Source organism: Trifolium pratense, linkage group LG7 (genome assembly GCF_020283565.1).
Source record: "Trifolium pratense cultivar HEN17-A07 linkage group LG7, ARS_RC_1.1, whole genome shotgun sequence".
Lineage (NCBI taxonomy): Eukaryota > Viridiplantae > Streptophyta > Magnoliopsida > Fabales > Fabaceae > Trifolium > Trifolium pratense.
In genome coordinates, this window is record NC_060065.1 from 45,096,841 (window position 1) to 45,111,454 (window position 14,614).

A 14,614-nucleotide genomic window follows, 5' to 3' on the forward strand; every position below is an offset into this window, starting at 1 on the left:
ACCATTGGTCCAAAATTCACATGGAATGCAAAGGAATTAAGGCTACGTTTGTTGGGTGGCTAAGGAGCCACATTTTCATGTGTCACTTTATTTGTCCGGGATTAAGGTATATTTTTTTGAGATTTATTTTTGCTGTCCTATTAGTTACTCACGCTTTTTTAGTTTACTCTTCTACTACTTAAGTAGCGGACGTTATAAAAAAAACAAATTTGGTAGGATATTCCACTACTTTACAAATTTGGTATGATGTTCCGCTACTAAAGTAGTAGACAGGAGTATTTTTTTAATTTCGTAGGACCGAGAAAATTAGTAAAAGAAAATCCCTATTTTCATTGTCAATGAATTATGACCCTTTGTTGGGCCCCCACACACACGAGCATATTTTAATTCCTTTGCTTTGTTGGGCCCATTACCGAAATCCGTTGCCTTGCTATTTTGTAACCCTTTCTTTCCATTGATTTTCTAATTATTTTGTTGAAATAAATAAGCTGTGTACTTAAACACATGATGTGCAACCACACCCACTACCTTTATTGAATTTGATTAAGTGCATTCAGGCTGGATGCAATCAGCACCTCACAACTGTCATATTGATCGGACGGTTCAAATTTCAAGACAACTTTGTTGAGTTAATTGGCGTGATCCTCTTCATAAATATATTATTTATCTCTCGATTATTAGGACGATATATGCTGATATTTTAGGTCATTTTTCAGAATTTGCTGAGAAAAATGGCGAATAGGGGGTTGTGCGCACAAGGCAGACGAAGGCCCAAGGTGGTTCAGTCAGCAACGAGTAGTGGTGGTAGCAGTTTTTACGCCCGCGAGGGGTGGGTGTGGTCGTAGCAGCTGAGTGAAGGAGAATGATGACTTTTTGGTTTAGGGTTAGAGAGAAGGTAGAGAGAATGAAAGCTGAAAATGAGTGAGTTAAAATTGGTTTGAATTTCATTGCAAAAAAAAAAAATTTGGTTTGAATTTAATTGGATTATTGGTGCAATAAAAAAAATGAGGAGGGTTCAAAATATAAATTAGTAATAAGAGTATGTGTGTATTTTTTTTTTAATAAGTCTATGAGGAATCATGCAATTTAGCCAGAGGAAGAAAACTCAACCATATAAATCGTACTCAAAGCTAAGCTATAATTAAGTCTTATGTATGTTTTGACAATTTGATCCTTTGTTAAACACGTTTTGATCAATTGAAAAATTCAAGTGTTCACAAACTACCATTAATCTTAATATTAATTATCAAGCAAAGTGTCACTTTTGGTGCACTGGAAAAACAACCAATATACTTGAAGTATTTTCATATATGTTTGTGCCATTTTTCATTAGACAAAAATACTATGATCAATGTTAAAGTGCCAGCATGAAGCATGAATATGGTATCCTCACCAAAATAAATACTATTAATTAGTGCTTATAAGCATTAGTTTTGTTTAACTGCTAATTAGTTAAGACAAATATTTAGTATTACTTTTTATTATCCTCTAATTAATAGGAAAGGGCTTTGTAACCAAAAAAAAAAAAAAATAGGAAAGGGCTTTTGCCTACTGAATGTTTTTCCTAACAAGTAGTGATTGGACTATCTCCGCAGCACTGAAAGCTACACAAATCTAAGCAAACTACAAATATATAAACTAAATTAGCTGTTAATTTTTGCATGGAACCAAACTAGTTAGACGTTAATTGTCCATATTGTCCCTTACAGTATAGTTACCACAAAATTAGATAACATATTGCATTATTTACGCACATTTCAAATAAATTTTTATATCCGTGAGTTTTTATAACGGTATAACACGAACTATCAACTGCAAAGCATAATGTGCCTGATCAATATAGTATTATGTTGCATTCCTCCTCTAGATCGAACTTGTTTCCATTGAAATAAACAGTCCCGTGCAAGTTGAAGCGAAACCGAAGGTCGCTGCCTCCCATAAATTTCCATTGAAATAAACAGTCCCGTGCACATTAATGTTTCTCCCAAGAGGAAGAACACTCTCCTAAGCGGGGAATGAAGATCATTTTAAATGGTGGAAAATTGTGTGGTAAAATACTTCCCGCTCATTCCTCGCTCCATTGACATCTCTACAAATATCGGATGTTGATGATCTTTAAGCACCTAAAAAGCAAAGATAAGTTATTATAGTTTTGTATTTGATAAGCTTCATCAAATTTCGACTTAAATTAATGTGAATCAGGTTCTCCAAGCTACAAGGTTGCCATAAAGAGTGCATCAATCCCCTCACTAAGTGGGACCATAACTCTCTCATTAGTGATCCAAATTGAACAAAATTGATAACCATTTGAAGCTTACACAATGGGGCATCTTCGGAAAAACAACAAATATGAGTTTTATTGACTTTCGAAGAGGATAAAAAGGGAGAAAAGAGCTTTTCTCACTTGCATACTTTATCTTTAGGTTTGCTATTTATTTCTTTTGTAACTTTCTTTTGCACGAGCTATATCATCAAAAAGGAAAACTATTTTTCTTACTCAGTGGTTTTGATTTATAAAATCTTGTTCTATTTAATTTATTCATATATAGTGAATTTCTTATTTATTTGTTCTTCTATTTTTGAATTATTCAATATGATTTTATTTGTTTAAATGAAATTCAGGGCCGGCCAAGGCCCAGTGCACAATGTGCAACATCGATGGGCCTTCAAACTAGTGGGGCCTCAAATTTTTTTTGATGTTTTCTCTCCTTACTCCTCGCATTTCTTTTCTACCCCTGAATTTCCGTTTTTGTCCTTGGGGGTACTGCGGTTTATACGAACCAGATTTTTTTGTCATGCTAAAAAATTTCGGTTAATATAAACCAAAATATTGTGTTCCAAATTTTTTTTCCAGATTTCCTGCATAAATTCTGCATGAGACCCTCAACTTCCACAATTTATTTGAAATATTAAACGATGTCCGATTTGAGTAAACGACCACTCGTTGGCAAGCTTAGGGTGTCAAGAATACAAATATAATTTTTGTTTTGAGGGTTAACCATCCAATTGGTTCAGTTTGACCAAATAATGGGTACTGATACAGAAATAGAACAGAAACTTTTCTCAAACTTGTAGGTAGATTTTCTTATACTATACTTAATGAAATTTAATAATTCCGTTGTCAATCCTGTAGTAAATTTTGTCTTATTTACATTAGATTAAAAATCATTAGCATACAACTTATATTCAGAGAGCTATGCTAAATTTACCACAGGTATCTCTACAACATTTTGCAGAAACTTTTCTCAAACTTGTAGGTAGATTTTCTCATACTATACTTAATGAAATTTAACAATTCTGATGTCAATCCTGTAGTAAATTTTGTCTTCTTTACACTAGATTAAAAATTATTAGCATACGACTTATATTCAGAGCTATGCTAAATTTACCACAGGTAGTTGTACACAAATTTTCACATAAATCTTTCTCCTTTTTGGGGGGTAATTTTTTTTTCACATAAATTTCGGTTTATATAAACCGAATTTTTTTTTCATGTTTAAAATCTTCGGTTCGTAAAAATCATAGTTTGTTGGCAAAAATTTTTTAAATTGCAAAGGGAAAATGAAATTTTTAGGGGTATAGAAAAAAGGCAGGGGGTCGGAAGAGAAATCATAAAAAAAAAATTTATGCTGCACTATTAAGTAACAAACGTATGGCTATGTTCAAGCATAATAAAAGTGGCCCAACATTAAATCAACACACAATAAGTATCATCACGTGACATAAAAAGGCTATTGGCTAAATTAGGCTAATAAGTAGGAAAGAACACAATTAGGATTTCAAAAATGCCCAGTAACAACATTACGATGAAGACTATGTTTTATATATTATTGATCTTATTTGCAATTTAAATGAAGAATATTATACCAATATAGTGTGGTACAAGTGGTAGATACTTGGGTCCCTTAATTATTTGGTCCTGAGTTCATTTCATGGCCAGTGCGTATGGAGAATCATTTGTTGGGAGGGGTCAACCTCTCAAATGGATCTCAGTTATCTCGAGGGGATTAGTCTCTGCAATTGCGCGCGAAGGATATTTTTTATTTACAAAAAAAAATTGAAGACTATTCTTTTGAATTTTTTTACTAAGGGTTCATTTTTAATATTTGAGTCGGACCTCCAAATCATCGGGGCTGGCCCTGATGAAATTAGTTTTTTAATTAGTGTGTCAGTCCCTTCAATGAAAGAAATCATAAACTAAATATTTCATTGAAGGTGATTGATGTTATATCTAATTTGGTTTATTTTTCAATTTTAAGTTTAATCTTAGTTTTGGTAAGAAAAGAAAAATGTTTTATCTTACTTGGATAATGTTTCTTTGATTCATTTTTATCTTGATTATTCTTTCATTCTAGAAGTTTTTCTAATATTAAAATAGTGGATTATGGTGAACTTATTGTTGTTTATATGTAGTTGAGGATTAAATCAAACCCTTTATAGTTGTTGAACCTTGGTTTGATTTTTTAAAATAATTCTTTTTATTTTTTATTTTTAAAATCATTGTTTTCATTTATATTTATTTCATCTACAAACTAAAACCCGCAAATCTTTTACTTTTGTTTCTTTTCGTTAAATTTTTAAGTCAGTCAATCATAAAATGATTCTGGTTGTCAAATTTTAGTATAAATAAAATCGTCAATAACTTTTTTTTTTTTTTTTTTTTACATTTGTCAATTTTATTAATTTTGGTGGTATTCGGCGCCCATCAATAACCCAAAAATCTAATAATTTACAATTTAATATTTAACTCACTAGATTTGTTACCATTCTTCAATTAATAACTTATCCCAACATTTCAATCACCAGAAAGAACATAATCTATATAAAATATGTAACAATAAACAACATAGGAATAGTATCATGCAAGTCCAGCCTCCAATCCATTGAATGTATCATAAAGTGGCATATTTAGTGTCTCAGGTAGGTAAAATGCAAACATTCCACCTAAAATTCCGCATGCCGCAAATACTCCAAATGGCAACCAACCACCCAAAACTACTACAAAAGGAGCCAATATCGCCCCCATTTGGGCAGCCTGAGTCGCAGTCCCTAATGCTGCATTCCTTACCACCGTGGGGAATAACTCTGCCGTGTAAATAAACAACAAGTTATAAGTTCCGGCCATTCCAAATATCCCTAAAACACCACACACCATTTTAATTATTTTCCACACCCCAATATTACTCATCAAACTCCCCATCAAACAAAAGAATCCACTAAACCACATTGTTCCTATTGTCAATGGTTTCCTCCCAAACCTATCCAATAACACTGCAGTTATCGTGAATGCTGGCATTTCGGCAACTGCATTTAGAAGCACATTCATGTATAGGTTGGTTTCGAGGTTGGCAACGTTTAAACTTAGACCATAATAGACCACCGAGGCTGAGAAGTTAATAACTACCGCTAGGAATAACCTAATACGTGTAACTGGGTATTGAATCACATCCACAATGGATCCAATTTGTGCATCCTTGTTTTCGATGCAATTAATTAGGTTGGACTCGTCATCATTTGTTGCTATTTTTGATTTTGATACTTCTTCATCTAATGCAAGGAAAGCTCCATCTGGAAGGTGTTTTCCATTGGAAGAAGCAATGGTGGACATGAGCTTAGTTGCTTCGTGTATTCTTCCTCGAACAAGGTACCATCTTGGGGACTCGGAGACGAAGGGAAGAACAAGGATTATGTACAGGAGGGAAGGGATAGAGGATACAATGTAGAGTGTGCGCCATGTTTGAAAGGCATATGCGATGCCTGAGAGAATTGCAATACCACAAGAGAAGAAGTAGAAGGTGGACATTCCTGCCATACCGCGTTTTGATGGGCCAATGGGTTCAGTGGCAAGGACAAAGGCGCAAAGGCCAACACCGCCTGTGCTAAAACCAGTGAGGACGCGAAGGAGTACATAGGTCCAATAGTTGGGGGAAAATGCTGTCAAGAAGCCAAATATGGCATTTAATGCACACACTACCAAGAGCGAACCTTTTCTTCCGAGAGATGAGTCTGAAAGGTGACCAAACACTCCGGCTCCTGAAATTACAACATCAAAATCAGGTTGGTTTTATGTCATTGGTTATTTAGCAAATATATATAAAAGAAAAAAAAACTTGTAATAATAATATAATAAAAATGCTAGCAACATCCGCTTTAACATTTTCTCTCTTATTGAGTAAAATTATGTGGAATCCATTTTAAAAATGATGGAACATACATTAATTTTATCAAATAAAAAAATTGTTAAAATTAAAATAGATAGGTATTAAACTTAGAGGGAGCATTGCTAGCACTCCTTAGTATATATATTATATTTGTTTTTTTATAACAATCATATATAATGTTTAATGAAGCTTTCATGGAACAAAAGCATTAATAACCAAAAGACAAATCTCTTTGCAAACATGTACAAAATTGCTTACGTTAGTTTGCTAATTTTTAATGAATATGTGTGGGTTTGAATAGCAGCCATATTAGAAAAGTGAATTCTTTAGATTTAGTTTGAACTGATAAAGTGAGACATCGACAATTTGGCATGATTCCATTCCACTAACAAATATATTCCTCCACTTGAACATAATATTCCAGATAGATACCATTATACCAATGCAATTTATCAATTATGATGTTTTAAAATGAGTAGTGTTTGAAAAATTTATACGTAGAAATGAGTTGATCTTTTTTAGAATAATTATGAGTGGGAAGTCGGTAGGAGTGTTTTGGTCAGGGTCGAATCTCTTGTTTTATGTCTATATTTTATTTTGTTTTTTTGTTTTTTTTTTTTGCTGGTGTTTTTTTTGTGTTGTTGTTTTATTCTTGTTATTTTGGCTCTATTTTGTTAAAGGTGTTCAATCAAAATTCATTCTTTTTCAAAACAAATTTTTTCTTTTAAATGATATTTAACATTTTACTCCTATTATCTATGAATTTCTTGCCTATAAAACTTATATTCATATAGTATTTTAAGTTTGAAGATCATTTTTTTTAGAAAGGCTTTGAAGATCATTGTTAGTTCTCAACAGATCGACACACTCAAGTTTTATGTATATAGAAAATACACCATGGATTACCTACGCAACTATTTTATTATTAGTATTTATTATTATTATATAAAAGTTGTTGTCCACTATCTTTGAAATTTTGCAACCAAAGTAAGAACCCCACAAAATTGGTAAACTTATAAATTATTAGAAAATAATAATCGAACTAACAAGACGATAAAGAGATAGAGAAAGGTATGGTATGGTCCTTTTCTTTTTCAGTCTTTTTAGACTTTTAGACTTTAGTACTTGCCTCAAGTACCACACACCCTTATCACAAAAACTTTTTAAATGTTTATCAAAAATAATAATAGTAAAAAATTTCTCACACCAAAAATGGAATGTGAGTAGGGAACAAAGATTGATTATAAAACTAAAAATATGATAAATGATATGATTAAATATTGTTTTGCTTATCTGTACATGTTCAGTCACGCCAATTGCACAACTCTATCATCTTGAATATTTTTTTTATTCATCTAATTAAAGAAGTTCAATCATTTCGTATCATATTAATCTGTCATTCTTCAATAAGATTGAGATTGAAAGAAAAATAAGTTATCTGTACATTGTACATATCATCTCCTACTACCGTAAAATTAAGATCAACTTGAGAGATCTCTAGTTTGACACGATGTGAAACATAAAATAAGATATATTGTTATTATTTTTTACCGTATATTCGTATGACAAAATTTATTGTTAAATATGTCAATAAAAGATAAATTAACGTTTTAAAAATATTTTTTTATTAACTATATATCTTATGAATTTTCATTAAAATGTTACTCATATATATATATATATATATATATATATATATATATATATATCAAATATTATAAATTAATATTAAATTTTATAAACATGGTGAATGTGGAGAGGGGATCCGGGATCCTCTCCGGTAAAATTTTCCTCCAGTGGAATCCTGACCATCCTATTCATTTGTGAACAGTAATTATATAATAAAATAATTAAATCAAAGGGTGAATTTCTTGATGTTCTGAGGTTCATTTGAGGTTCTGTTTTGTTCCTGAGATAAGCAGTGTAGGAGCCTTTATTTTTGCTGGGTTTGTTACCACGTTTATAATGGTTTGTTACCTTGTTTACCCAAACACATCTTGTGTTTTGGTGACTGTTTTTAATAAAATTATTGCTGATTCAAAAAAAAAATGAACTGCACTCCCTGCAGTTATTTTTGGACAGGAGGGGATCTGTTCTCCTAAATGTGATAATAGGTTTCAATCCTGCTATAAATTTTTAATATATAGGTACACACTAAATAAGTGTTATAAACATTTTCGATATTTTAAAGAGTTTGACTATTCCAATTTGAAGATATTTTTGTTTCTTTATTCCCACCAAGAATTTGATCACAAAATCGTGCTAACTCCATACGAATCAATTCTGAGAAGCATGTGCCCATAACTCCAGCAATGGTAGTGTTTCAAGGACACTAAATCATTAGGTGTCATTTTCCTTATTTATAAGGAGGAAGGGAGACAATATGAGATAGTAGGTGATACAATTAATGTAAAATTATTGGAGAGAATATGAGATAGTAGGTGATGCAATTTATGTAAAATTTTAAAGAGTAAATTAGGTTAACACATAAATGTAGTTAAGACTTAGTAACATTTAACAATGATCTTAAGAGTGATGGCAAGCCAAGGTTGGATTTAGATTCTTCTATAAAAACTGGTTAGATTTAGTCATTTAGATAATCACAAGTTACATTGCCTTCTCCTATTATTAATTTTCATCTCACTCAAAAACAATAATAAAATCTTAGCTTAGTCTCACATAAATCAAGAGATTAATACTACCAGTGAAAAAATAATAATTAGGAAATCGTTAAACACCGTCTCTTTAATTTTCTTTTAAGATATGCTTAACAAGTTAAGTTCGGGGCACTGTTTTGCATGACGCTGATAATTAATATATTTTGGTTGTAATTAAAGCAAAAAAAATAAAAGATAAGAGAAAATTGAACTAACCAATCATGCAGCCAGCGAAGAAAAGAGCTTGAACAAGTCCAACTTTAAACTTATCACCACAAATCAAACTCCATTCCGAAACCGTCGACGCCGCTTTCCCTCCGATCCACTCCCACTCAGCCGCCTTCATCCCACACAAACTCCCGCCACCACCACCGGCGCAATCAACACCATTAACACAACTCCAATCAGGTTCCCGATCAGCAAAAATCATAACCATAGTATGAAAAGCTTCAAGCGCCCAAGCAAGACTAGTAAGTATAAAATGTTTCAACTGCCATTTTCCAAATTCGCCACAGTATTTCTCAAGCATCTCATCGATGCAAATCTTTTCTGATTCTGTTGAGGATTTTGATGGCGGCGGTAAGATCGGTGTGTGGAGATCATCGGAAAGTGAGGAGAATGTGGCCGCCATCGGTGTTTGTCGCTTTCTTTTGCGTTTGGAAAAAAAAATGGTTATACAGAGTGTGTCAGTTCAATCTTTATATATAGAGTTTGTTTTATGAATTTGTGAACCAAAATGAACTAGTCATATATATATATATATATATATATATATATATATATATAAGAATATTCTCGAATTAATTACTATTTCATTGTGGAAAAATTGGCTTTTTTCTTTGTTAAATATAATCTTTTTTTATCACAATAAGTTTTGTAACTAACTACAGTACAATTTAGTTAGTAGATATAGAAATACTAGGATTTGAATCTTTTAACGTGAATGATGTGAAAAATGTGTAAAGTGGAAAAGTAATTTTTTTTTTTTGACACAATAATTGTTGTTATTTTAGCAATCCTATAATTTGTTAAAAAAAAAATTTGACAAAAAATAATTTGTTAAATTTTAGCAATCCTATATAATTTGTTAAATGGTGCACCAATATTATGTATTTTTTATTTGTTAAACAATGAGCAAGAATATTCACTATCATTTAAATTTAAAAATAATCTTAGTATGTGTTTGGTTCTGCGGTGGACAGAATTGATTTTGACACAATTGAGTTTGACAGAATTGATTTTGATAGAATTGAGTTTGATACAATTGATTTATGTTTGGATATATTCATACAAAAGTGAGTTGAACAAAGAATTTGAGTGTAAAAATCAATTCTAGAATCAGAAGCTACAATTTCTAGCTTCAAGTAAAATCAATTATGGAGATAGAATCAATTCTACTTTTGAGAAACCAAACAAGACAGAATCAATTCTAAACGTCTAGAATCAATTCTGTCTGCTCCAGAATTGAAACCAAACATACACTTATTAAGTTGATTAGATCTCTTCCTCTTCTGACGACGCACAACTTGTTCGATACGCGCAACCAACTCTCCTACATCATGTAGTGATCAGAATTAAAGTTCATAATTTCATATAGTTCTTTATATTTATAAATAAATATGTGAGTTCAGTCACTTGAATAATAAAAGAATAAAAAAAAATCTAAAACTACTACTCGTATTTTTGTGTACATTTAGGTCTGTTTGGTTCGGAAGTTTTGGAGGAGATGGGAGGTGACAGAATATTTTAAAGGCATAAAAGCAGTTTTGACACCTCAAGTTTTATAATTGTGCGATTTTGGCTCCTCAAGTGTCAATTGTGCGATTTTAACCCTTTAAATTTGATAATTGTGCGATTTTGGTTTTGTACCGTAGAAGCTCCCTATAATATAATATTTCTATTTTTATTTATCTTTTTTCACAAGCACAAATAATGTTTTTATTAATGTCATATTTTTATTTTTTTTGGTTTTCTAGTCTAGTATTAATGTCATCTTTATGTGTTTATAGATTTACCGCTCCATGGCAGAAGATTCACGTGGTGTAGAGTCGGAGGATCATCTATGAGTAGTATCGACAGGTTCCTCATTTCAGAATTTTGGTCCACGGAGTGGCCATCAAGTAAGCAGTGGTGCCTAGACAAAGAAATTTCAGATCATTGTCCGATCATGTTATGTGAATCAACTCAGAATTGGGGTCCAAAGTCGTTCCGTATGTTAACATGCTAGAAGGAAATAGAGGGATATCACAACTTTGTTAAAGAACACTGGAAGGAGTTGCAGGTGGAGGGGTGGGGAATGTATGTGTTAAAAGAAAACCTAAAGCTGATCAAGGATTAATTGAAAATATGGCATAAAGACCATACCCAAAACTTAGGAGGTAGAATAAAAGAAGCAAAGAAAGAGCTAAATGAATTGGAAATCAAGGGAGAAACAGTTGACTTATCAATTGAGGAAGTCAATACCAAGAGAGATATTTCAGCTAAGTTGTTCAAGCTTTCAAATTTAAATTGCAGCATTCATTGGCAAAAATCTAGAGTTAAAGGTGATGCAAACACTAAATACTTCCTTGGTTGTATTAACAAGAGAAGAAGAAATAACGAAATTCTGACTTTGGAGATGAACGACAGAAAGTTGTATGAGGTGAATGAAATAAAAGATGCAATTGTCGATCATTTTCAAAGACATTTTGCGTCTAGAGGTAACAGACCAGTTCCAGCCAATGTGGAATTCAAAACCATCAGCAATGCAGATCAAGAGAACTTGACTCGAGAATTTTCTGAAGAAGAAGTGCGCAAGGCAGTTTGGGAATGTGAAAGTTCCAAAAGCCCAGGGCCAGATGGAGTGAGCTTTGAATTTGTGAAAGAATTTTGGGATGAAGTAAAGGATGATTTCTATAGGGTTGTGGCGGAGTTTCATTCGAATGGTAAGATGGTCAAAGGAGCAAATTGTTATTTTATCGCTCTTGTCCCAAAGAAGAAAAATCTTGTGAATTTGTCAGATTTTAGACCTATATCTTTGGTAGGATGTATTTATAAGGTGATTTCCAAGATCCTATCTAATAGACTGAAGAAGGTAATTGGTGGAGTCATATCAGAAACTCAGTCTGCATTTGTAGCTGGGAGACAAATTCTAGACGAAATCCTTATTGCTAATGAATTGTGGATGAGGCTAAAAAGAAGAAAAAAGAAGTGGTGATGTTCAAAGTAGATTTTGAGAAGGCGTACGATTCAGTCGATTGGAAATTTCTTGATTTTGTTATGTCAAAAATGGGCTTTCCGGAGAAATGGAGGAAGTGGATATCAGAATGCCTTACGTCTGCCTCTATTTCAGTGTTGGTAAATGGGAGTCCAACAAAGGAGTTCAACATGGGACGTGGTTTGAGACAAGGTGACCCTTTGTCTCCTTTTCTCTTTTTAATGGCAGCTGAAGGCTTTAACTTATTGATGAGAAAAGCAGTGGAGTTAGGGAGGTTCGTTGGCTTCAAATTTGACAGGGGTGATGAACAGTTTACGCACCTTCAATATGCCGATGACACTCTCATCATTGGTAAGAAGGGGTGGGGAAATATTCGGATCATTAAGGCAAATCTTTTGTTGTTTGAGTTGATATCGGGGTTGAAAGTTCATTTTCACAAGAGTCTTTTGGTGGGGATAAACATATCTCAGAGATGGCTGGAAGAAGCGACGAATATCCTAAATTGTAAGATCGGTAGCATTCCCTTTAAGTATCTTGGACTTCCGATCGGTGCTAGTCCGAGGAGAAAATCGACATGGCAACTGGTGATCGATTCGATAAGATCCAGATTATCAAGTTGGAAACATAAGCATTTGTCTATTGGTGGTCGAGTGGTTATTCTCAAATCAGTCTTGTCAGTGATACCAGTCTACTTTCTCTCTTTTTTCAAAGCTCCACCAGGTATCATTTCTTCGATCGAATCTCTTTTTAAAAAATTCTTATGGGGTAGGAGTGAGGGAGAGAGGAAAATAAATTGGGTAAAATGGGACATTGTGTGTAGGCCTGTCGAAGAGGGGGGTTTAGGGTTAAAAAATGTAAGGGCGCTCAATTTGGCGCTCTTAAGTAAATGGGTTTGGAAAATTAACTTTGAGCATCAAGGGCTGTGGTATAGGGTCTTGGACATTAGATATGGGGTGAGTAGTGTAGAGAATATGGCAGGAGGGAGAGGTTGTTCTGTTTGGTGGAATGATATTTGTCAAATAAAGATGGATAACAGGGAGCTGTCAAATGGGTTCTCATTGAAAAGTGCGTACAAATCAATTATGTCTGGGGAAACTAGGTTGTCTAATCCTTTGTGGGCTAGGGCGTGACATAAGTCGGTTCCGTTAAAAGTTTCGTGTTTAGTGTGGAGAATGTTTCAAAATAGGTTAGCTACAAAAGATAATTTATTTAGGAGAGGTATTATCAATCAAGGTTCTCTTCTCTACGTAGGTGAGTGCGGCAAGGAAGAATCGGTATCTCATCTTTTCTTTGAGTGCTCGATTTTTGCAGGTTTATGGAATGGTGTGTGCAGCTGGCTGGGAATTTCAACAGCATTCCAGCATGAAGCTTTGCATCAATTAATCCATTTTGAAGGTCTGATCGGAGGCGGCAGGGTCCACTCGATGAAAGTTAATGTGATTTGGTTTGCTTGCACTTGGATCATATGGAAATCAAGAAATGACAAAGTGTTTAAAAATAAGGACATTTGTTTGCAAAATCTGGTGGAAGAGGTAAAAAGGTGCTCGTGGAATTGGTTGAAGCTTAAATCAAACTCCATTGATTACAGTATCGCTCAATGGTATTTGAATCCTAGAGCTTGTTTGGGATGTATAGATTCTTGATATTTGTCTGCTCTTCGGGTTAGAGTGTTGCAGGGTGTTCTCATTTGCTGATTGTTATCTGCGAAGTTTCTCGATTTTTAAGGGTGTTGCCTCAGCTTTGGGTGTTCTCTTTTATCTTGAATTTCCTAATTGTTGGTAGAGTGGTCTTTGTTTTTTGTAAACTGTTTTATCAGTTATTTTTCCTGTGCTAGAGTTAGCAGGAGGCTTGTGCAGGATAGGGCATTTTTGTTAGTTTTTTTGGTGTTGTGATTATCATTTACAGACTTGGTTGTAATTTGGACCTTCAAAGTATACCTTGTACTTTGAAGTGTGCTGATTTTTTAATAAATGTCTTTTTTGCTTTTTCCAAAAAAATATAAATTAACATGACCCTTATAATTTTATGGAGAATGTTAATTTGTGCTCTTAAGGGCACATGTTAAGAAGCAAATATAGAAATTATTTCTGGGAACTTGTGCATTTTTACTTTTATGTATTAAATTTCTTATATTATTAAATGCAGTGTTTCTATATTATGATACCTTATCATATGTCCTTAAAGTACACGTTAACATAACCCTAATTTTATATAGAGCGAGCACTCGTGATTTACAAATGGGTGAGAAGTTAATTAATGATCTTGAGATTTGCTATATTTATTATTCATATCAAAAGATTTCATATAATTAGGTGAAGACAAGTTATAAATAGTAGGGTACCATATTAAATTATTCGCAACGTGGGAAGTTCAGATCAAAGTGTTTGTCTTCACCTAAATTATTTCCTTTTTAATAAAGGATACATTATTGCATGTGAGATTTATTTCCTTTTTAATACTCCGTCTCAAAATCTTAGTCATTTTAAAGTTTTGCATGCAAATTAAAAAATAATAAAAATTGATAAATTAAGTCATTCTTACCCTGACTTTATTAAGAAAGAGAAAATTTATTTAATTAATGTTTTAGTTTTAATAAGGGT

General features: G+C 32.9%; 1 protein-coding gene across 1 annotated transcript; it reads right to left on the minus strand.

Moving 5' to 3' along the window:
• Positions 1-4,742: 4,742 nt before the first annotated feature.
• LOC123899090 (organic cation/carnitine transporter 4-like) lies at positions 4,743-9,567 on the minus strand. The gene is made up of 2 exons (XM_045950148.1): positions 9,035-9,567; positions 4,743-6,033 (listed from the first exon to the last, which is right to left on the minus strand). Exons 1-2 carry the CDS (start codon positions 9,447-9,449, stop codon positions 4,859-4,861), a joined length of 1,590 nt encoding a protein of 529 aa, XP_045806104.1. The 5' UTR covers positions 9,450-9,567; the 3' UTR covers positions 4,743-4,858.
• Between the last annotated feature and the right edge of the window lie 5,047 nt (positions 9,568-14,614).

Coding starts and splice junctions, on each gene's coding strand:
- LOC123899090 (XM_045950148.1), bottom strand. CDS start 9,449: ATGGCGGCCACATTCTCCTCACTTTCCGATGATCTCCACACACCGATC. Junction 6,034..9,034: donor CTTCGCTGGCTGCATGATTG/GTTAGTTCAATT, acceptor TTGTAATTTCAG/GAGCCGGAGTGTTTGGTCAC.